General features: G+C 49.2%; 1 protein-coding gene across 9 annotated transcripts in view; it reads right to left on the bottom strand.

Annotated features, from left to right (window-relative positions):
• lpp (LIM domain containing preferred translocation partner in lipoma) overlaps positions 1–24,154 on the bottom strand; it is a 120,759-nt gene that overhangs the window by 26,989 nt on the left and 69,616 nt on the right. For all 9 annotated transcript variants that reach the window (XM_035524541.1, XM_035524539.1, XM_035524546.1 and 6 more), the window contains one exon: positions 12,089–12,673. In XM_035524541.1, coding sequence (XP_035380434.1) covers positions 12,089–12,673 — 585 coding nt within the window. The remainder of the gene's footprint in view (positions 1–12,088; positions 12,674–24,154) is intronic.

Raw genomic sequence — 24,154 nt, 5'->3', positions numbered from 1 at the left:
AAAAGGGGAAGATCCCACCCGTATTCACACACACACACACACATTTGCCCACAAACACAAAGTGTCAAAGTGTTTGCTTGTTTTTGTATTTTTAAATCTGAAACCGGCATGTGAAAGTGACCATAACCTGCTGCGTCTGGACCCACAGGTGACCACACAAACACACATCCACGTTGAATTTAGTCTCTACACACACACACACACACGCCCACACACGCGCACCCAAAATTCACATAAAGCTGAGGAATGCACCCTTCATGAAACCAGTGGTCTGGCAGCACCTAGCATCCTGTCTTTGGACAGGATGTCATAACAGGACACGATTGATGACTAGAGATAAGACGACCATTTAAGGAAACAGATTACACACTTTCATCCAACTCTCTCCAACCGTCGGAGTGGAGCCATGTCACACATCTGTCCGTCCCCTTCCATTTTTTTCAGCTCTTTACGGACTCGGGAGCGGTGTGGCCAGGCCAGGCCTCTGTTTTTCTGATCATGATGTGCCTCTTTGACAGAGGAACTGTCTCCCTCACAGGCAAATCAGCTTCCTGCTGTTTCACATATGAGCTTCTGTGCGAGAGCGTTATCACGGAGTCATGCACCAGACACCCGGGGGCCGGTGAGGCCCAGCCCTGCTGCAGCTCGGGGCTCCCGGAGCGTCGCCGTTCTGGGTCCTCCCACACTGGCGCTCAGAAGCAAAGCAAACATTAGCCGCAAAGAACTTTGGCAACTGTCAAACGATTTAGACGTTTCTTGAGTTGTGTGTGTGTGTGTGTGTGTGTGTGTGTGTGTGTGTGGGAGTTCTGTTGGAAAAATAAAAACCGGAATAAATGAATAAAAAAAAAAAGAAGAATTAATATTTAACCACTCTTTCCCCTGAAACGTATCATCCACAGAAGCTGTATTGAGCTCGTTTCAAACTAGTTATGAAATAAAAGTGCTAGAAAGAAAGAACAGGGTGAGCTCTGGTTCCATCACTCCATCACTCCTCTTAACACCCTCGATCTGGAACCAAGACAAGGCGCTCCTCCGAATGACGACGCTCCTACCCAGCCTTCCCCCTGTGTGCCCCATCACGGGAACGCCATGGCCCCTGCAGGAGCCCCCGTTCCCACCTCATACTGGAGGGGAGTTAATATACAAAGTGCAACAATAACAACAAGAAGGTAGTAGTAGTTGTAGTTGTTGTTGTTTACAGCATAGGCAAAAAATCAAATACAATTTCTGCTCATTTTCATGAAGACGGAAGCAAAGGTGTTTTTGGGCTTGACCGATCACGCCCCTCCTCACATCAGTATAGTGGAACAGAACAGCATTTTGAAGAGAAAGGGCTCAGCTATATAACTGACTTCACAGTACTACGGGACATGTGTCTGTAGTATAAATATCCACCAGTAGAATTTAGCTTGTTTGCTCATCTGGCCAAGGGCCTGTCTGGCTGGATGGATGGTTAACTGCCCCAAGATTGTCTGGCTGGTTAGATCATGACTTGCTGAATGGCTGGTTAACTGCTTAGCTCATGATTGGCTGGCCGGTTAACTGGTTGGCTCATGATTGGCTGGCTAGTCAACTGGTTGGCGCATGACTAGCTGGCTGGTTAACTGGTTAGCTCATGATTGGCTGGCTAGTCAACTGGTTGGCGCATGATTGGCTGGCTGGTTGAGCAGCACCAACACATCTCTCCTGCTGGGTATCAGTATGCTGCCAGATGCTATGGGACCTGGAGTCATCTGCATTTTAACATCACTGCCCCTCAGTCCATCTCTCTATATCTCTGCCCATGGAGCAAGAGTTCAGTATGATGGACAGAGTTTCCACAGATTTGTTGACTGGCAGTGCAGTTCTAGTTCATTCTACAAAGGCAAAACTGATTTCCACTATGGTGTTCTTTTCATGTAGGTGTTTGCTTCTATCATTTCCCTTTCTCAATGAGCAACAAAAGAATGGGAGAGAGAGAGAGAGAGAAAGAGAGAGAAAATAGTGAAAGCTCAGGAGAATTAAATGACTCAATAAAAATAGTAATAAGAGAAACAGAATTGGACACCGCACCCCCTTAAGATACATTTGGTCTGCACAGGATTAAGACACTTGTGTGGGTTCACGCAGGATTAAGACATTTGTGTGGGTCCACGCAGGATTAAGACATTTGTGTGGGTCCACGCAGGATTAAGACATTTTGTTGCAGTTATTAAAATGATAAGTAGACAATTACAGCAGTTTAAAGGACACTTTTAATAAAACAATGTCAGAGGTTAAGAAGAAGGAACACAAAAAGAAAAAAATGTAAAGTCATGTGATGTGTGTGTGTGTGTGTGTGTGTGTGTGTGTCAGAGGGAGAATAGAGGCCAGGTGGCTTCTGCAGGATAAAAGAGCTGAACGTTTCCTGTTTGATGCTGTTGGTTTTCCAGGTTTGGTTTCTTCTGCAGATGTTCCCTCTCCCAGTGTGTTTGCACACAATAGCAGCATGGGTTTCACTGCACCAAACTACCTCCTCACTTCCTCAACGAGCTCCCCATGGTTGTGCAACCCTTCAGCCTAAGAGACACTTCAGCCAGGCCGAGGAGGAGGACCCTTTGACTCAAGCACTTCAGAGATCACCAATCGTAGGCGTGAGAGGTGACAAACACTCCGCGCTGCCTTCAGTCGAACTCCCCTCACAGCGCTTAGTCTGTGCAGGACACGTGGCACGTGACCAAGCACACAGGTGAATGAGAGACATGGAAGCCGAGAGAGAGAGAGAGAGAAGCTGCTCACCATCCCAGGTGTCTGTGAGCTCCGGCGCGAGACCCAGGCACCCAGAGAAGCTCAAGCCTGCCTTGTGAAGATCGCAGGCACACAGAGAACGGAGATGAATTACTGCAAATAAAATGGGTCAAGTTGTTTCAGCTCTAATTAAAATGGCAGTGAAGAGAAAAAAAAAGAGCAAGCAAACAAACAAACCCAGTGCAAATAGTCGCATCCACCGAAGTGAGGGGTGATGACTAAGGACCGTGGGAAGCACACACACCCATTTCTGATGAGCGACAGGGGTCAGATCAAGGACGCTCTACTATTGGAAGTTTGCATCGTTGAACTGAGAATGTAAAAATGTTCGGCTGACTGCAAATAAGTGCTCGACTCGACGTGCGTGGTTCGGAAGCCAATAAAGTGCCTTTCTGTTTTCTTTGTGTGCGAGGGGAATATGTGTACATGAAAGTAGGTCAAGTTTTGGAAACTGACACATTTCCCTGATACCAGATAAGCACAAGTCTATAGTGCTGAGAGAGAGAGAGAGAGAGAGAGAGAGAGAGACAGAGAGAGACATACGGAGAGGAGTTCAAACACTGAGGAATGATGAATGACATTTGGCCATTGTTTGCCTACAATCAGAGCATTTTCACCCAAAACACTTTTTGAAAGTAAGCAATCTTATTGTTCTGTCCATGGCTGTGACTTCTGCTGCACCGCTGAAGTCTGAGGTGTCTTTAAGGTATATTTATACATCTACGTTGGCCACCACGAAGAAGTCCACGGGTTGGCCCTTCGTAAGCAGTGTCTCGGCACAAGCCTCTCTCTCTGGTGCGGGCCGTGCGCTGGGCCCGCTCCCCTCTCATTTGTGTGGTAGATCCTTTCCACTAGGAGCCAAACAGCTGCAGCCAAACGACAGATGATTAAGCGGCGGGCTGAAGGTTCCCTTCTGTCCAAACGCCAGCACCCTGAATTACCTCTTCCACTGAAACGTACACAGCTCAGCTACTCAGTCAGTCAGTCAGTCACACACACACCGAGAGGATATTCTGTGTGAATCAGCTCTCGGGATGTAAGAGTTAAATCTGAGCAAACCGGCGAAGAGGGCCAGAATGCGATAACGAACGACAGGGAGCCGGGCTGCCGTAAAGGCTTCTGGACAGCAGGGGTCGCTGTAATGCAAAAGTGCGACTCGGTTTGACATGTTCCCTCTATGGCGATGCGTCTGCGTGCTGTGGAGCCGATCAGGACTCGATCCTAAGGCCCAGAAAACTCAAATAGCGCTATTTAATCAGTGTTTCAGTACACTACATCACACTCATACATAATGCCCATTAAAAGAGCCCACTGGCAGTTGTCAGGACTGTAGCTGAGCCACTACAAGATATTTATACTGTGTGTTAGTATTGTGCAGTTTATTTTTTTAGGTTAATGATGATTTTCTAGCCATCAGCACTCGAATTGTCAGTACCGGTACACACAGAGCATGGCAGGTTTTTCTTCTGGCTGTGCGTTGATCATATACCTTCTTTAAAATTACAACTTTTTTTAATTACCCACCCTGTCACAAACATCACTTAATCCATTAAATAAGAGTCCAACATAAGAAACAAAGCAATACGTCTCTGCATGCTACCGAGATGCCACTCTGACCAAGAGAGGCAGCCTCAGCAGCAGTCTCAGCATGGAGATGCCACTCTGACAGGGAGACTTGGACCAGCTCTGGTTTAAGTACAAGTGTGGTTTTAAAAAAGGCATGATGATCGGATGGTGAATTGAGTCAAGCGTGCCACAGTTAACGTCATAACAAACTGAAAAGGGTGATCGAGAATGCACAGACGACTCAGTGCATCAGACTCCTCAGCGCGTCAAACATGCTGTTTGTGCGAGAGGCCGTGGAAAGCTGAAAGAGGACCCTCAGCAGGAGTATGAGATCTCCAGGAAGTGTGACTATCGCTGAAAGATCAAGGGTCACAGCAGAAGCCAAGAACAGGCCTGTCAGAGTGTAGAGATGAGACTTTGCTGATCATTTTGATCTGAAGTCTGATATATTATGATTTGTCTTGAAGATCAGGTGCATTCTGTTACAATAACATTACAGAACGCAACAGAAGCCAGAACGAAGGGTAATGTTAATTAGAGTAACATTAAAACTGTCTTTTGATGTGACGCGCCATCCTGTCTCAGCATCTCCAAACTTTCTTCACACTCTGACTCTTCCTCACCTATACCTCTGAGCCTGTGTTCTCCACACTGGCTTTTCTACATCAGTTTCTTAAGTTAATTTATAAAACTCCCAAATGATGTGATATATTGCCCAATTCTATGACAAACATGCTTTAATGACAAGGGCGTGAACTGCCGTACCCCAAAATTTGACAACTGGGGGGGGGGGGGGGTTCATACTTGCAACCCGAGTACCGTGGTGTTTCTATTTATGACCCCAAACCATCATGTCAAAGTGGACGTGTGACCTTTGCTCTGGGAAACACGCAGCAACCAGAGGACACTCAACACCCTGACCCCGCGCCAACCGACTGAGGTGGCGGAATTAGAGACACCGATTACGTGCCGCGGCTCGAAGCGAGTGGCCCGTGAGCTGAACTGTCATTGCTGACGAAGGTTACCTGGAACTCGCTACTCAAACCACACGGCGAGAACTTTTAAACGTAAAGATTCAGGCCGAATTAAGCGGGACGAGCGCACCCCTCACCGAGCAGCTGGACATACCCCGCTGGAGTGGACAGGCTGTCCCTTCCAGGTGTTTATCAGAAATGTAATTATATTTCTGCTGGTGTTACATTAAGAGTCAGGACCTGCAATGTCCCTCATTCCTATTGGTCTAAAACAGAGGCAAGCTGTCCCAAAACATTTTAGCCCATCCCACTATCCCTGACAACTGAGCGCGTGTGTACTACCTAACGTCACACCCTCCCTCATCTTTTATCTTTCCTATCTGCTGTATTATTTCTGTCTGCTGTATTTTTGAAATGTTTTTTTAACCCGATTAGGCTGATTAACACATGCTGTCATTCTTCACAAGAACGGCATGTACAATAACCCTGTAAACGTGCATACACATGCACATTCTCTGTCGCCAAACGCTGGCACGCACGCACACACACACACGTACTTCAGCAAGAATGAATTCTCTTCATGTGCTATTGAAAAGCAAAACACGGGTCCAGTTTGGCCAGTGTTTCGTCAGCGTATGCGCACAGCCTCCCTTCGGGTACTTTCAAGTTCCGAGGCTGTTCATCATAAGACTCAGAGGAGTACAACACTTTCATTCATTCATTCATTCATTCTTCTTCTTCCATAAGGGCTTTTAAATAAGTTTCCCGTGACTGAAGCGTAGGTGTAAAAGTGGAATCTGAACATTCTGTGCTCGTGCAATGTTGAACTTCCTTTTCTGAATGCCTCCATCCTTTTCTTCTCAGGTTAGTGCTGTGGCTCGGGGCAGGGCTGTGTAGTGAGGAGACAGGCGTGTTATGAGGAGTCGTATTTGATCAACGCTGGGCGTCTCGCGCCCACAGCCAATTAAGGGGGAAACAAAACAGGGCTCCAATGATGGGAGCAAGTCAGAGCAAAGCTCACTGAAACGGCCTCGCCACCACAAACGTGCCATTTAGGCAATAACGCCCCTTTCGATGAGAGACGACACTGTTCTGCGCAGAAGTTAATGACCAATCTTATGGGCTTTTTTCGGCGGCTTACAAAAAAGGAAGTAACTTAAGGAGAAACAAACAGAACATCCTGAAAGCCAGCCAAAAGGTGAATCATTCACTGCTGCATGCAAAGCAGGAGTCAGAACCAAGCTACTGCAAGAAATGCAGAAACGCTACACGAGAGAGAGAGCAAAATGGACTAGATGACTGAATTTTTCCTCCGCACATGTGCTGAGACAGTCCTACCTTTACCGGAGCAACGCCGTCATGCCAACAGAACTGGCTTACCCTGAGTGCGCAACGTCACTGCCTTCCATGTGTGTCACTTCTTTTCTTTTTTAAGAACCCCAGGGGACAAAAAATGAGGGAGGGAAAAAAAACCCCCACTGCAAAGTAAATTCATTCGCACAGATACTCAGAGTGTCCTCGAAAGTGTGAGCGAGACCCTGAAGACCTTAGTTCCAAGCATGCCCCTTCACAGCGAGGCACTCGCTGAAAGCTGCAATGGGAACGCCTCGTTAGCGCCGTCAAGCAGATCAGCCTGTAGAGATTCACCTCTCAGGGCCCTGCTGCCTATCAATACAGCAGAGAGGCTGATGGCCAAAGTCTGGCTAGGCACACAAGATGACTCCTGGCCTGAATGAAGGAAGAGAGAGGCACATATATACACACACACACACACACACACACACACACACACACACACACACACACACACACACACACACACATACATACATACATATATATATATATATATATATATATATATATATACGATGTATGTGCATATTTTATATATAATATGCACATACGCCGTATACACATATATAAATACAAATGTAACAACTCTTTAGGTTTTCCATTAGAGGCAGCACAGCCGCTACAGGGCATTCCAGCGGTTTTTCTGGCTAATTCTTGCAAGCACAGCTGCTGTGTACAGCCAGGGCGGGTGGTGGTAGGCACAGGCTGGGCACACAGCTCTGCCACTACCACACCCACGGAACAGGGCTGCTCTGTTTTCGCTTCCTGCTCTGGGGTGCCTGTTCAAGAAACACACTGCTTCACACCTGCTTGCTTTTACGAGCGTACACGGGTGAACAGTTTAGCTGGCCCGTACGACTGCACAATATGGCTTTTAAAGGGATAAAGGGCGTGTGCATTTCCTGTAGCTGAAAAGAGACACAGCTTATTCCATGTAAAATCTTTATGAAATGAACAGCTATATTAGAGACCACCAAAGCCTCTAGTTCCTCTCTTATAGGAGCCACTGTAGGCAGTTATACAGCAACTGCTCTCTTCAACCACTACAACATGGTCTCCCTTTATTATAAATCATCAGTATTCAGTGGAGGCACCTTTTGCAGGTGCCGGCGACACTTCTCACGGCCAAAAGATGTGTGTTAACTTACCAAAAACAACAGAGGTCACAAAACCTACACACCCGGATGCGATGCGAAAACCAAAGAGACGGAGCAGTAAAGGTCATCAAATACACTTGTGCAAAAAGACGAACTCAATACTCCCACGACTCTGTATTATTCCGTACACAGCACCCACACGGACTTCACAGTGAGCTTCCATGTTGATTTCGCACAGCGGACACGGAGCATGCCACAGGGCTGTGACATTCTACCAGAGGTCGCAGGAGTTGGGAAAAGGTTGGTAGCGGCGATGATTTCGATGACCCAAACGCGAACGTCCTGTAATCGAAGAAAGCCATCTAATTTCAGCACGGCTTGCCCAGGCCACACCCCGCGGCTGCGCACCCGCGGCTGCACACCCGCGGGCCACACGCCACTCCGCCCCAATGATGATCATATTAGGCAGGTGCTGGCCAGCTTGAAAAGACGGGGCTATAGTAAGGGGGAGGAGACACGGGGACAAGGCCTCGGCAGACGAGGGGAAAACGATGCGGGAGCGTTCGGCAGCCGAAGCCATCAGTGACCTTCCCTGCTCCTGTACGGGTTGAGCAGTTCCAAATAATCACCTCCACACCCCCTCACGCACACACCCCCCCGGCCCCCAAATGTCACTCAAATTCAGCAACAACCCAAGTGATTACCCTGCTGAGGCTTCTTCCAATTTAGATAGAGAGAGAGACAGAGAGAAAGGAAAGATGAAAGACAGAGAAAGAGGGCGAGACAGAGAGATGGACGGAGAGAGAGAGAAGCGATGAGAGAAGAGGAAGTGGATGGGAACACTGGGAGACAGAAAACACTTAGAATTTGTTAAATTAAGCAGCTCCCATGAAATCTCCCCCCAGTTGAAAACAGAGATCAAACATGTGGCAGCGGATTTGTGTAATTAAGTGTCCTTGAGCTGTGCTGATTTGAAAAGCTCTTTCCTATGCACCTTACAGCTCACATCAAATATGTAAACCAATCAGACAGTATATCCTGAGGGTCGGGCACCACAGCGGAAGACGCAGCATCGGTGCACCAGCGTCAGACAACACTACAGCAGGTCTCTTTTAACACTGACCTCCCATGCAAGCTCAGAATCTTGCTCCTTGATCTTCATAAGATGACACAAAAATCAAACCAGAGACCCCCCCGCAGTGTTAATTGGAGCATTGCAGGGGAAGATGTACACTGAACCACAGGACTGCTGCTAGCCATTTGATAAATAGCACAACGTTTTGGTATTTATACGTCAAATTAATGGGGACACAACCCACTTGAACTAAGCAGATTTTAGAGTTCTTGCATGTGATGAGACTGTAAGCAGGCAGAGCAACCCATGGAGGAGAGCTTTTTTTTTTTTCTTTTTTTTTTTAAACTTTCTCAGTCAAGTTTGACAGTTATGAGGCAACTAATATGACATCATCAAGATTCCTGGAGCAAACGGTTTTGGTGACATTTCTAAGAAAAACGCGTCGACTTTCGTGGGCTGTGAGCATGCCCCGAGGAGCCCAGAGCAGGGCCGGGCCCTTCGCTCATGCCGTTACCTTGGGAACCCTCTTGGCACTGGGGGCACCACGGCACTGCACCGGTGAACTCGGCACGCTCGTCCAGATGACATGGGGACTCGTGGCGAGGGAGCCCACCGCGTCTCTGTGCGTGTGGAGGCAAAATCGTCACAGATCCAGGCTCACCGCAAGCCAGCTTGTTCTCATCTCATCTCATCTCATCTCGTGTTCGTAAAGAGATTACTCTCACAGGAAACACCAGGCAGGAGGACTCTTTGGGCCCACTGCACCAATATTTAAAAATGTAAGGGAACAGAAGCAGGTCTCACGGTCCCCTAATGTCGAGTGTTGCTAATTCCAGAATTACGTGACAAACTAAATGTTTTAAAAGGGAGATTAGATCAAATGTGCTCAAAGCAGACATTTGCACGAACCAGTGAGGTATTCAACAGAGCAGTCCGAAAGCAGCACTGATATCGTCTTAAATCGACACTCATCTGCTCAAACAATTTAACCAGATGAACCACTGAAAGTATTAGAACAAAATACCACAATACAATCACTACAGTTGTAGACTTTGTACAACTGCTGTAATACTTTCAAGAATTGCAGAAAATATTCAGCAGGTCCTGAAAGCATACTATTGCAACAGCACTTTCACAACTAACGCCGAATCCAGATGTGCGAAAGAGATCTCGAAACCAAACCTGCCATTCACACCGCGTGTCAAGCAAGAGAGCAGAGCAGCCGTCTAAAGGCGAAACGTACTTAAATATACATTTTGTTAAAAGCAATATTAATTAGCTTTTAATACAAAAAAATGCTTGTTGCAATATGGTATTTAATTTGTGTTTAGTAAAGCACAGTACTGATGAGTGATTCCCCAAAAGGCTGCGGCTGTTTGTACTTGTGTGAGCATAAAATCCTTGAATTAGAGGAGACTCAAGGGTCCACTCAGTACCTCAGGCAGCCATGGAGTGTGTGTGTGTGTGTGTGTGTGTGTGTGTGTGTGTGTGTGTGTGTGTGTGTGTGTGTGTGTGGACCACAGCACCTCAGGCAGCCATGGAGTGTGTGTGTGTGCGTGTGTGTGTGTGTGTGTGTGTGTGTGTGTGTGTGTGTGTGTGTATAGACCACAGCACCTCAGGCAGCCATGGAGTGTGTGTGTGTGTGTGGGGAGACCACAATAAGTCTCTCTATGGAGATTCCTTGGGGGCTCTGCCACCCCCCGCCAAAAACAAACAAACAAACAAAATCATTAAACAGAATATAGAGTGTCAAGAACCTTCATACAGACTGAGCCGAGTGAGAAAAAGGAAAGACTTGTGTCCTTTGATGTCTCTGGGTGACACACTGCAAATCTGATTACGTAAACGAACCGCAAAAACAGAAGTAGTAAGAAAACCATTTTAGTCATGCAAACTTGCTGAAGACAAGTAAGAACCTATAAAGACTTAGAAATAAAAACACCATGCGCAGCTGTGAACCTCCATGCCAGCTAGAATGTGTGCAGTAACAAAGGTGTTTTGCATCACTGCAGCCCGACTGGGTGTTTTTCAACTTCCAGCTGATTGTGAAAGACCAGATATTTTCTGAAATATTTTTTTTTTTAAAGGTTAAATACAACATGAAGCTAAAGCTTCGTTTCAAAGTGGCAGTGACCCTGGGCTAAAGCATGCTGGCAGCAACATGTTGGGGAGAAGACCGGTGGCATTCCACGTTCCTATCCACATCACCTCTAGATGTATTCCCTGGTACTGGCCAAGAGCTGCCAGATTAATAACAACCAATCAGCACAAATTATTACTCTCCACATTCCAGAATAAGGCTGTCGGGGGATTCACATAAAAAGAAAAACAATTGAAAAACAAGTATACCGTTTCATTAATGTCACTGAAATTGCTATTTTGCATGAGCCAAACCCCCTCGTCAGTTCCACGTCTTTCCCTCCTCTGTTGTAAATGGCAGACCGCACTCGATCGCGCCTGCTCGTGCGACTGTAGGAAAGAGACGGACCCTGAGAACTCGGGCTGGTGTTTCCAGTGTTTGAGTGGACCGCAAACATTTCAAATTTAGCTATTTTTCAAGAGTCGTCTTTCCTTCAAAGTTGGGTAGAAGAAGAAGAAGAAGGAGGAGGCCAGTCCATGAGGCCCTGAAGATTCTGTGCTCATCACTGCGAAGCTTCTGCAAGCCTCCCGGCAGTGTGTCCAAAGTTTAGACTGCATGTCACTCTGCTTAATCAGTTATTTTATTTAAGGTAAAACCCCTCCTCCCATGTTTCCCAGGAAATTTTATTATATATATATATATATATATATATATATATATAAATAAATAAAAGGACACCTGGCGACAGGACTGTGGGTGCCCAAGGCTCCTTCTGCACGTTGCCAGCACAAACACACAAGCCCATGCTCGATGTTATCAGCTGTGTGGATCCACCCAGACAAACACATTTGCCTGCACAAACAGGGACCGACTATAAAAAGTATGATACCTTTTTCATTGCAAAGGTGTTCCTTCAGCATGGTGTGCTTGGTAAAGATAAACAGTATCTATTCAACAACGTTCAGGAATTCTTTGAGTTCGTCTGCATACTTGCGGGTTACTAAAAATCCGTCCCTGTACGTCAGAGGGGTTAGCACAACCCACTCCTTGAATTCTTGTGTGGTTAATTGTCTTAACTGTCAAGCTCTAGTACGACTGGTTGGCACAATTAGGATAAAGACTGCGTGACATGTTTGACAGTAAGCAAAGACTGCACGGCGATGTTCACTCGTACCTTGTGAGAGCCGGCGGGTCCCACTCCGTAGGGTGCCAGGCTGGCCGGCGGATCAGTAATGGGGGTCTTCTTCAGGGCCGGGGGCTGGTAGGTCTGATTATGCGGCGGGGCCGTGTGGTGGCTCGGCTCTGCCCTCCAGGCGTTCCCGCCCCCGTAGGCCGGCGCTCCTCCTCCGTAGTGCGGCTCGTGATGCCCCCCGACGTGGGCCGGGGAGAAGCCCGGCTGCGGAGGCCCATAGGCGAAGTCGGGGCCTCTGGGCTGGGTGGGAGCATACTGCACAGGGGTGGGGTGCTGCTGGGGGCCAGGCTGGGCCGCTCTCACCTGCACGTTGAAGGTGGCCTGGCTGGGGGTGGAGGCCGTGGTGTAGGAGGCGGGGACAGGCTGGGAGGCAGGCTGCTGCACCCGCGGCACAGGGGCCGCCACCGGGGCCGCCACCGGGGCCGCCACAGGGGAGGAGGCAGGAGAGGCCTGTGGCTTGGGGGTGGATTTTTTGGTGGCTGTCAGGGGTGGCTGGGTGGGAATGACCATGCGCTTGTAGCCTGTGACCGGAGCGCCGGGGCTGGCCGCCGGAGCCCCAGGAGCGTTCTGTGGACGGGATGGGAAAGGATTAGGGTTAACGGAAACATCTCGCACTCACCTCACAAAAAGCAGATTTCTCCAAGTCTCTGCACAAATTCCTTTTGGAATGGAACGTTTTATTCGGTTATAAGACTCCTCATACTATTACGCAGAAAAAAAGGATGAGTTAAATCGACCTGCTGCATTTAAAAATGTTTCTCTTGACATTAAACACCTTTCCTCGTGGTTATAATTCACCTCCAGCGTTAAATGTCATTCCACGATGCCCTTACATCACCTTTGAGTGAAAGCCCACCTCCTTAAACGTCACAAAGTAGGCGTGGCGGGGGGGGGGGGGGGGGGGGCATGGCAGCGCACAACCGAGATTCTCCCGAAAACGGGAGAGAGCTCAATAAAGGCGCAAGTAATTACCCGGGTCTATCCACCGGCCATCGATCCAGCGTGGACCCGTCCGCTGGCAACACCCAATCATAAAGCGGAGGTAATAAAGGCGCGGGCGGAGGACCAGCGTGGGGGAGGACGCGGAGAAATTGTCTGGAGTCCGGAGCGGCGCTGACGGGCGGCCTGGCAGCGCTCCCGACACTTCTGCTGACGCGAGCTGGCAGCGGCGTGAGGGCGGGGAGAGTCGTGCGCGGCAGACGCCCCCGCCGGTGGCCGGGATGCGGCGCGCAGGCCGGAACGCTGAGCCGAACGACTCCTCTCCCCGGCGCGCGAGGCCGGAGTGATAACGGCTCGTCTTTTCCATGAAGGCACGAGACGAGATTTTTTTTTTTTTTTAAATAAAGCGAAACACCAGCAACACTCATTAAGAGGCTTTTCGGCGATTTGTTTATGAAGTGTTTGATGATGTGACAAGGTTTAAGAAATTACGTCCCCCCGTTCCTGTTCACGGTTGAGTCTTTAGATCTGTAGTAGCCCACCATAACTAACCAGCTAAATGAAGACCATAGGGACTGGGTTTTAATTTCATGATGAAACTCCGAGTAACGCACTCCGAGACGGCGTCCCGGACTCGGGCATTACTTTGTGTTGTTTTTTTTTCCCTCCACCACATCTATGGTGCAAATATGCTTATTAAAATGTTTTTTTTTCTTCTTGTAGCCAAGCTTTCCATTCACACAAGCAACAGGAGTTTGGTTGTTCAGGAAAAAGCAAAGTTGCATCATTCGCTCCGTGTGGTCATCGGGTTAATAGGCAGTTCGCTGGGGGGGGGATCGATCGATCCAGCCCGGCTGGGTGATCAGTCACAGGTGAAAAAAGATTTCTCTCGCACAGAAGCTGCGTATTAAAATCGTTCAATCACACGCATGATCTCATGAAAATACGCGGGCCTGATTTCTGATTTTTGTATGCACACTGAATGATATTTAAAATGACAGACAAAAAACCTGCAACTAAAAGCTGATTGGACAAAAGGCCTACAAGAACTCTCCAGTCTCCAACGCTTTGCTATCTCAAGAGATACTTAAACAGAACACTGAGCCAGCTGAACTAAGTAAATCAGGCCTCTGATGTAAAGCATGCCCAAGGTGACTGTCAGAAACAATCACACAATAGCAAATCAAAGTCTAACAGCAGCGCTCATATTGAGCATTGTCCCAGTGTCAAAGTCTTGATTGACCTACAAACCGGCTGTTATTAACCTACGCTGTTCTTTTTAGGTTACTGCCTACAGACACGGGAAGAGAAATCAATTACTGTCTTTATCTCACGACGAGAACAAAAGCCTCCGGCTGCAGGCGCAGAAGTGCTCCGCAAAGACGCGGCTATGACCCGTTACGACTGTTCGCCGCGGGCCGTGAAACCCCTGCGCTCCAGTAGCCCAAGCGAACGGGGAGCGGGGAGCGGGGCATGGCAACCTCCACCTTGGCTTTGCGGTGGAATTCGCAAAAAAGGACCTTGCTGCGGGACTAAGCGCGCCCCCGCTCGGCATCGGACGCGACACGCTGGGCTGTACGGGAGGAGGTCTGAGGCGAGGGCGAAGAACGTGAGGAAAACGGCTAAGGGACGCCGAGCGCTAAGGAATTCCGAGCGGTCCCGTTTGAAGCTCTTCGCTCGAGCCGCTTAGGGCCGTACTACACATGGATATCGACATCCGGGGGAGAGAGAGGGGGAAAAAAGGCTCCAAAAATTTCATGCTTTAAATACAATTTCCGATTAAGTGATTAGCTCCAATGTTTATGTCTGTCTGCATGCATATGTAACAGCCTGAGCATACCCTTCAGGAGCTGAAATTACTTAATTTAAATGTTTCATGCCTTTTTAAATACTCCAGATTATTAATTTATCTATAAAGACCTTAAAAAGTAACATTTACTTAGCAGAGAACTAGAAATGCAAATAGGACCCTAAAAATAATTATGCCGTCATGGCAGATTTTCCACTTGTTAGATGAGAGGAGAGAGAATGAGTCCTTTTATTCCATGATGAAACCACAGGCAGGATAAAATCGGAAATAAACCGAAAAGTGAATTGTGTTTTTCACCGTCACATTTATGAACTCTGGCAAAGTGCGGCAGTGAAATGACCTGCACGTGCCCACATCCCAGATTCAGCCGCGAGGAACCGTGTATCAAACCGTGAAAACCGTTGCCGTAACAAACGGCACTCTGATTCTTGCCCTTAGTATCTCCAAAACTATTTTCATAAAAACCAGACAGATCCGCCCAAGCTCTCTGAATCACCTGCTCGGTTGACTGGAGGCAGACGGGCCATCTTCTATGTTTCAGCGATGTCCAAGTGGACAAGAAATGATTGGATGATAAATGTGTACAGTTTTCAGGGGTCTCTAAAATGTAGTTCCCCATAGGTACTGCACTACAGGACCGAAATGACGTATATAATCAGGACTCAGGGCTCTGTCTCCGCTGGTGGTGTTCACACCTGACGCCTTCTGCTGGGCTTCGGTGGGCCACCGAAACAGGAAGTTTGCATTCTTAAGATGGTGAAAAAGCCAAAAACATAAGTGTCTGCATGATGCCTAAAAGTGAGAAAGAGCGACGCGGGGAGAGAGAGAGATTTCATCCTACAGAATTCCAGTCCAGGATGCAGAATTCCAGTCCAGGATGCAGGCTTTCAGTCAGCAGAACAGCAGAACACAAAAGCTCAGACATGCCAAGCCTTATTACCAGAACCAAGAGGATATGGAACATGCCCATAATACCTCACTCGGGGAACTGTTCCATTTCGAAGGCCAGACCAGGCTACACGTACTGCCCTTCTCAAGCATCCATGGAGCGTCTCTGACCCCACGTAAGCAGACTTCTGCATGCTGACGCACTGCCAGACACTGGCGTGTGAAGGGATCTGGCATTTGGCATGCCAGCCTGCTCGTAACCGTTAAACCCACCAGGGGACGAGCGCAGGGAACAAACTCAGCCAGCTGCTGCACTGGTCTTTGCTCCTTTGCTAAAAATTGTAAAGGCTCCTGTTTGTAAACTTAGCAACATGTACTTATATACCTTACTGTAAGACCCTCTGTGTTTCAGAGAAGAGAAGTCAGACTGTGACACACACATTCAGAAGCCAATTCTGAAACTGTTCTTCCCCCTAAAACTCTTGATTTTAACTCACTTTCGCAAACAGCCTGAATGTGAAAAGTATTTGGGCCTCCGAAGAAAGAACTGCTGACACATTGGAGCAGATTAGGAAAGCCCGCACCAAGCACCGGGGCCTGTTAACTTTGCATTTCAAACAGTGAGGGAGGGCCCGGAGCCGTGCTCGGGGGCGCCGAGGGAAAACCCCTCCACTGGCCAGCTCATCACTTCTCTTTCTCCACCCAATTTAGTCTGTGTCCCTGCTGTTCCCCTGGTGGCTGGCAGGCCTCAGGGTCAGCTGGGGTCAGACAGAAGGCACCAGGCACCACTGGTTAAGTGCCAGTGCCCTGGCTATTCAGTACCACTCTCTCGTGTTACCTGGCGCAACTGGCCACGTGGTAATCACTGTGATTCAGACATGCCAAAGTAAAATGAACTGAAGATCAGGTCGGGATGAATCCTCTTGCGAAAAGAGTCTCAGTGACATCAGGACCGAGGCCTACGGAAAATTTGGATATGTAGTCCCAAGGGGAATATAATCAAAATGTAACTGTACAAAAAGCTGAGAAAGGAGAGCAGAGCTTCACTGCAGCGGGTCTCCTGATCAGAAGCCCTCTTTGCAAAACTGGAAACGGCAACAATAGCACACACCCCCCACCACCAACATGAGCCCTGACCAGAGCGTTCTCTCTCACACGTGAGCCTCAGCTGAGTGAGCACATAGCCCACATCTCCGGCGAGCGGTGCGGGGAGCCCTCACAGCCAGGAGGATGGCGCACCCGGATCCTCCGCGACGCGCTCCGCGCTGTAACCGGTTCGATCGCACGGCGTCCCGGCTACGCTGCGCTTCTCAGCCGCGGCCAGGTTCTCTGCCTCGTTACAGAGGCAACAGGAACCTGCTCTCGCCACCGTCCTGAGGGATGGTTCTTTATCTGGGCGATTGCACTTGAAACCACCGTCGGGGTCCTGTCTGCCCCTCAGCAGGTGTCTGGGTTCCTCTAGTCCCCCTGCTATGGGAGTTCATTCGGAGTTTAAAAACGTCCCTCGCGAATATCAATTTTTTTCTCTGCAGCCTATTAGTGCCCTGGGATTTGTCAGGGGCCAATAACAGGCCGATACTAAACTTATTGTCAGCCATACTCAGAAGGTAATCCAAGCCATGCAAACAAGATTCTGGAGCCTCAGGCTGCAGACAGGCCCTGTGATTGGCTCGTGCTGTTTGACAGGCAGGGGTGGGATGGCATGCACATTATTAGATGAATGTGCACAGTCCTCTCACCACAGAGGCCTGCTTCTGTCATAACACCCAACTTGCTACCATGTCAGCCTGAAGGTCAACAGTCGCCGTCGGCGAACAGCCACTCCCTTCCCCTGGCCCCGCCCATCACACTGACCCCACCCCATCACACGTACGCCAGCTCTCTGGTTCACCTTTTCCCTTGTCCTGCTCCTAGCTTGTCTACACCCTTCTTTCTAAGCATCCCTCTTTCCCTTTCTCTCTCTCCGTCACAGTCAGTAGGATTAACGGATCCACACTTAACAGTAGAAGCAGCTGATGAGCATGACCTTTCAGGAGGAATTAATGAGCAGGACTGCCAGGCAGCTGGCATGGCACACTTTGGCATTATCCAGCGCCAAGCGCCCATGTTCTGGAACCACCACACAGCTGACATCTGACCTTCTGCTTATACTGTTTAGGTAGGACGTTCTTAATTACGGAGTGGATAATAGTGCAGATGAAAGCCGTGCGCGCACACAGAATCTGTCTCTCTTTTCATCTTCCTAATCCCAGCCCAGCCTGTTCTGTCCATCAGGCCTTTGATTGGAAGATGCGTGTGCATCAGCCGCTGAGGAAAGATCAATGCATTCTACTACGTCATCTCGATTACATCCTAACAACACAAGCCTCAAGTCGCTGTTAGAGCACACATTGCCAACACTGGAAGCAATCTATCCCCCCCCCCCCCCCAGCAAAACAAACAAACAAAACAAATATATTTGTATCTCTTTTTAAAATTTCTTTTTCGGTTTGCTCCATTCCAAGGAAAGCGAGCTGAAACTGAGATGCGTGTCCTGAGAAGGCAACTCCCCTCTTTAACATAACAGACCGTGCAGCGGTGTGTGAGTTACTGGAAGTCATCTAAATAAATTCATCAGCTCCGGTGTTGCTCACTGCGTGGAGCGGCATCTCCCACCGACAGCCCCTCTGCCCTCCTATGAAACTCACCACGGCTGAAGCCTCTTGCCGCCGTTTTCTGTAGACCAGGTTCGAGAGCGGGGCCGAAATCGCGAAAAGCCACGAGCCCGCGCCCGACCTTCCTGGGCCGCTGCCAGCATGCGCTAGCAGTGGGTTCAGCCAAGCCGCCGCCTCCTGCTGCAAGCTCACAAGCGTTTGGGAGTATTGATCGCTTTTATGAGGTGCGGCATCTGTGAGGGTGTATTACATGGGTTACACAAACGCGATTTTAACGACAAGGAGCCGTTTCTTCCGAACGGGGCTGGCCCGAGGTCTGCCAAACGGTGCATTGCGTTAAACGCCCCCGACGCATGCATTAAAAACTAACATGAAATTATTTAGTCGGTAGAAAAAAACCCCAAAAAACCCAAAAAACGCTCGTCTGCCGGGCAAGTAAACACGACCTATATGCCTGACCTCCAACCTGGGCTTTGTACAGCTCACCACCGCCTCCTCTATCTCTCACACACACACACACACACACACACAAGAAAAAGATAATAAAAGAGAAAACTTTAAAGCGAGCCGTCTTTCGGCAAACGTGAGCCGAGAGGCGCTAGGTGAGGAAGACAGCAGACCACCGTCTCTGCGCTGCAGGCTGCCGTCCGCCTGACACGGTCAAACACGCTGCCTGGATGCAGCCTCTTGGCTGGGCACCGTGGAGGCGAGGCAGAGGCGCGATCTCTAACGGAATAAAGGGCCAAAGTGCAGCGCAGCGAGTCAGCACTTCTGTTGCCTTTTGCAGAGTGCTGGCACAGGTCAGAGCTTAAACACCATCTGTGGGGGGGTGGGTGGGCGTGAGGAGGCGGGTGGACACTTTCGAGAGATTTATATGGCCGAGAGGAACAACCGTTCAACTTTCCCCCAGCGCGCCGATGATTTTAAACTCCAATCTTACGGTTTGCGCGAGCCGACGTGCCCTCCCGCTCTCATAAACAGCTACCGAGCGCACTGGAAAAAAAAATCAATCACGCTCAGTCACATTGACGGAAATTTAGTGAGAGTTAATTTGTCTATAAAGTTTGAAATGGGCGCAGCGAGACGCTGTTAAAACTTAAAGAAGGTGGTGAAGGCTGTGAAGAGTGATTTCAATCAGAGGAGATTTCCCATGGTCTACAGCTAGCCAGCCGACGAATGGATTCCTTAATTACAATTCAGAGACAAAGCACAAATTAGAAACAGGGGAGCAGTGGAAAAATGAGGCGGGGGAGCGGGGTCTCCTCTCAGACTGATGTACTTTGATTTAAAGAGGACTTATGTGCCTCTTCACAGTTCTTTCATTTAAAGGCAGCGTAAATGACTTTATTCAATAGAGTTAGTCATCGCTTTGGTGGGTACTTGATCCAATCACACAATACAGAATGGAAAAGTTGTGTGGCAACATGTGTGTGTGTGTGTGTGTGTGACCACAATGCTCGAGCTCTGGTTGCGTGTTTATGTTCATACTCCCCCGTTTAGCCTGTGTAAAAGCTACGTTATATGTACATTATATACATTTGTACATGTGAATGTATATTATGTACATGTAAATGAATTTTTGTCATCGAGACAAAAGAGACTTAACTTAAAGAAACAAACAAACAAACCCCGCGTACGCCTGTAGGCTCCAGCCTCTCTCTGCTGTGGTCGCGGGCTTACCGGCAGGCAGAAGCCCACCCAGCGCAGTGTCGACACCATGGACTCGTCGCTCACGAATACGAGAGGCTCGGCTCAGCACTGCGCTGGGATGACGCCGCGCTGCCGTAACGACATGCCAGGTGTGCGTGCGTGGGGTGGGCAAGTGGAAAGAGATGGAGCGCGAGGGGGGGGGGGGGGGGGGGGGGGGGGGGGGGGGGGGGGGGGGGGGGGGGGGGGGGGGGGGGGGGGGTGGGGGTGGGGGACAAACCGAGAGGTGGAAAAGAGGGAGAGAGAGAGAGAGAGAGGAACAGAGACGAGGAGAGCTCTCGGGGCAGCTGTGGGAAACGTCCCATCAGGCTGAAGTGCTGAAGGGTGTGGGAGACTTCAGCGCGACGCGGCTTAGCTGCGCTTCCACACGCTTCACGGCTCACTCCCTGACCCATGAAAACGCCGGCGAGCAGGAAACAAGCATCACGCGTCGGCTACAGGGGTTCAGGAGGGCATCTCACTCGCTAAACTAAATAGAGATTAAAAAAAAGCAAAATATATAATAAATGGTAAAAACAGAATAGCAGCTCCTGTGTATATTATGTAGGTGAGTTGATGTTGAAACTCACTGAGCAGTTGTTTTTTTTTTTAAGTGCTTAGGGGTAATAAATCCAGTTATTTCATTTGGGTGAGTGATAACTCTCCAAAACAAGCAGCACACACAAGCCCAGTCAGCTGAGGAATCCAAGCGACAGGTTTATAATTGCAAACCGCTAAGACTTTTCAGCGGCCCAGCACAAGTTCCCTCACGACCCTTGTGTCTGAACCCAGCTACTCCTCCCTCCTACACACACACACACCCACCCTCGACGTCACGCACTAGACGGGTTTACACTCCAGATTTTAATCCGCTTCGAGGGGCCCTAGCACTCTTAGTTTGTTTTAGTTTGTTTCACTGGCTTTCACTCACTCTCTTCCTCTCTTCCTCCACCCCTTGCAGACTGGCCATGGCGGGTGGAGGGAAAACGTGGTGATTGCGCACGGCTGGGAGAAGAGAGGCCATCAATATTTAATCCGGGATGTTGTGCCGGTCTCTCCCTCAAGCGCACATCAAACAGACTGGCCCATAAAGGCTTGTTAACTCGGCATTTACAGTTCATCTTTAAGGCCCCTTGGTGAGTGGAAAGAGGCGGAAACACACATCATCAGGTCAAGAAGTCAGGTGGAGAATGAGCTCATGTACAGCTGATCCGCACTGACGTGTTTTACCCTGTCTAAGGAGCAGGTCTCTGGTCCACGAAACTGGGCCAGTGGCCTGAGTAAAAGGAGAAATTACTTGAAAAAGTGGCCTCTCAGTTAGGGACACCATGCTATAGTGGGGAAATGTTATCTGCTTTGACTACATCGCTCACTGCTGAGGGGAGCTGAAAGGGGTGTGTGTGAGGGGAGTATGCGAGGGGAGTGTGTAATGAGAGTATGCGAGGGGAGTGTGTAATGAGAGTGTGCGAGGGGAGTGTGCAAGGGGAGTGTGTAATGAGAGTGCAAGGGGAGTGTGTAATGAGAGTGTGCGAGGGGAGTGTGCAAGGGGAGTGTGTAATGAGAGTGTGCGAGGGGAGTGTGTAATGAGAGTGCGAGGGGAGTGTGTGAGGGGAGTGTGTAATGAGAGTGTGTAATGAGAGTGTGCGAGGGGAGTGTGCAAGGGGAGTGTGTAATGAGAGTGTGTGAGGGGAGTGTGTAATGAGTGTGTGAGGGGAGTGTGTGAGGGGAGTGTGCGAGCGGAATGTGTAATGAGAGTGTGCGAGGGGAGCGTGTAATGAGAGTGTGCGAGGGGAGTGTGTAATGAGAGTGTGCGAGGGGAGTGTGCGAGGGGAGTGTGTGAGGGGAGTGTGCGAGGGGAGTGTGTGAGGGGAGTGTGTAAGGGGAGTGTGTAATGAGAGTGTGTGAGGGGAGTGTGTAATAAGTGTGCGAGGGGAGTGTGTAATGAGAGTGTGCGAGGGGAGTGTGTGAGGGGAGTGTGTAATGAGAGTGTGCGAGGGGAGTGTGTAATGAGTGTGTGCGAGGGGAGTGTGTAATGAGAGTGTGCGAGGGGAGTGTGTGAGGGGAGTGTGTAATGAGAGTGTGCGAGGGGAGTGTGTAATGAGAGGGGAGGCTAAGAGCAGAGGCAGATTTCAGCACACGGACCAGCCAGAGGTTCGTTTGTCTCAAGACAATTCAAAATCTGGGGAAAAACAGGTAGCTCACTGCAAAGGAACGTGGGAGGATGAGAAAGTGAGGGTCTGTAGGAAAGACAGAGCGAAAGAGAAAGAGAGCTAGAGAGAGAAGAAAACAAAACACAATGTTATAACAATTATACTTTTCATGAAATAGCAGGAGAAAAAAAAAAGTCTGGCAAGAAAACAAAAGAAACTTTAATTATAGTAATTTGCAAATTTGCTAAGCCATGTGCTGACAGCTGACTGCAGGTCTGTGGGTCTCCAGGTGTAAAAAGGGGAAAGGTCAGAATGGTTGTGTCTGCATTTCTGCATGAGGTTTGTGTGTGTGTGCACATGAAACAGCATCAACGCAAAACTGATAAAGAAACGCCATCTTTCTCCCAGACACGGGAAGTCACATGTGCATCGTTATTGTTATACAAAACACTCAATATGGTGCCTAAACCTTAACAGATAACTCAGCGTTTCATAACTCAGCATTTCATAACTCAACATTTGGCCATTTTATGCTGTAACTGAAGTCAGCAGCATGCAGAGCTGGAGAAAGCACGGGAAAGGAGAAAATGTAGTGCACACACACACACACACACACACACGCACGCACGCGCATGCACGCACACACGCACACGCACACACGCACGCACACTCGCACGCGCACACGCACGCGCACACACACACGCACACACACGCACGCGCACACACACACACCTCCGCTTCAACTCATCAGTTCATCTTCCGCTTCAGCAGGTGCATTAGAGGGCAAACATCGTGACAGAGCCGTAGAGCCACCTTGCAAGGGCGCAGCTGGACATCCTAGTCCGGAGCAGGAGCAGGTGACCTGCTTCTCTGACCAGCGCACCTCAGTTTGAAAAGCTGCTCAAAACAAGAGACATCTAGCCAAGACAACCTAGAGTAGTGAGACCTCAACGTCTAGCATCGGCAGAAAGTCTTTTGTTATTATTGGGGCATTCAATGTCACAATGAAAGAGCCGAGTACAGACATTCATTACCAGCGCTCTGTTGACCCCACAGCTTTTTCGGCGCCGTGACGCATACGTCTCCGAGTGTCCTAACGCAACCCCTCGGCCGTGTTTCCGTTCGGCTGCGTTTAATTAAATGCACAAATGTTGCTGCTGCATTTTCAGCCTGAGCAACTAGCCCTGATTACACTCCAGGCCCTTCAGGGAGGTCATGGCGGTCTCACTACATGTGGGATTTCCAAATTCAGGCTTGTCATTAAATCCCCAGTCTGAGAGAGGCCGTCTCTCAAATCCCGGCGTCCGGGAGTTTGGTTTGTGGTGCTCCGTTAACGGCTTCCCCCGGCCCAGAGGGGCCCCCCGCTAAAACTGTCCCCTCTCGGAGGATTTGCAGCCCACAGGTCATTCTGGTTTACTGCATCTCCACATCATGGTGACTCATTGCAGCCTCCTTCAGCAAAGAAATAAAAACGACAGCAAAATGTAAATTAAAAAATATGAGCGAAATAAATATCCAACAACAACAAAAAGTTTCTTCTGAACATGAGGATAAAGGAAGTAAGAGAAGTGTGAGAGTGCATCCCGTGTTGAGGCCTGGGTCAGATGTGGGTCCTCTGTCCCCTCGCACACCGCAAACGCGCTGCTAGTCAGTCCACGCTCCACTGCCAGCCCGAGCAGAGAGACCTTCTCCAACGTTCTCTTCGGACATTGAACTGAGCTCTTTGTAAAACCCCCTGTAGCAGATGCGATGAAGACCGCCGTCCCTCTGCTGTGAGCCGGCTGCGTCCGGGGGTGGGGTGGTTTAGCAAGGCCCGACACGCCCTCCGAATCTCTCACATATAATCAGACCACGACAAACGTTAGAATGCTGGGACTTCTTTAAAGTCGAATGGAGGGGCGGGGACAGGGCTGCCTCGGTA

Source organism: Electrophorus electricus, chromosome 3 (assembly GCF_013358815.1).
Source record: "Electrophorus electricus isolate fEleEle1 chromosome 3, fEleEle1.pri, whole genome shotgun sequence".
Lineage (NCBI taxonomy): Eukaryota > Metazoa > Chordata > Actinopteri > Gymnotiformes > Gymnotidae > Electrophorus > Electrophorus electricus.
This window is presented reverse-complemented; position numbering and strand designations above follow the sequence as displayed.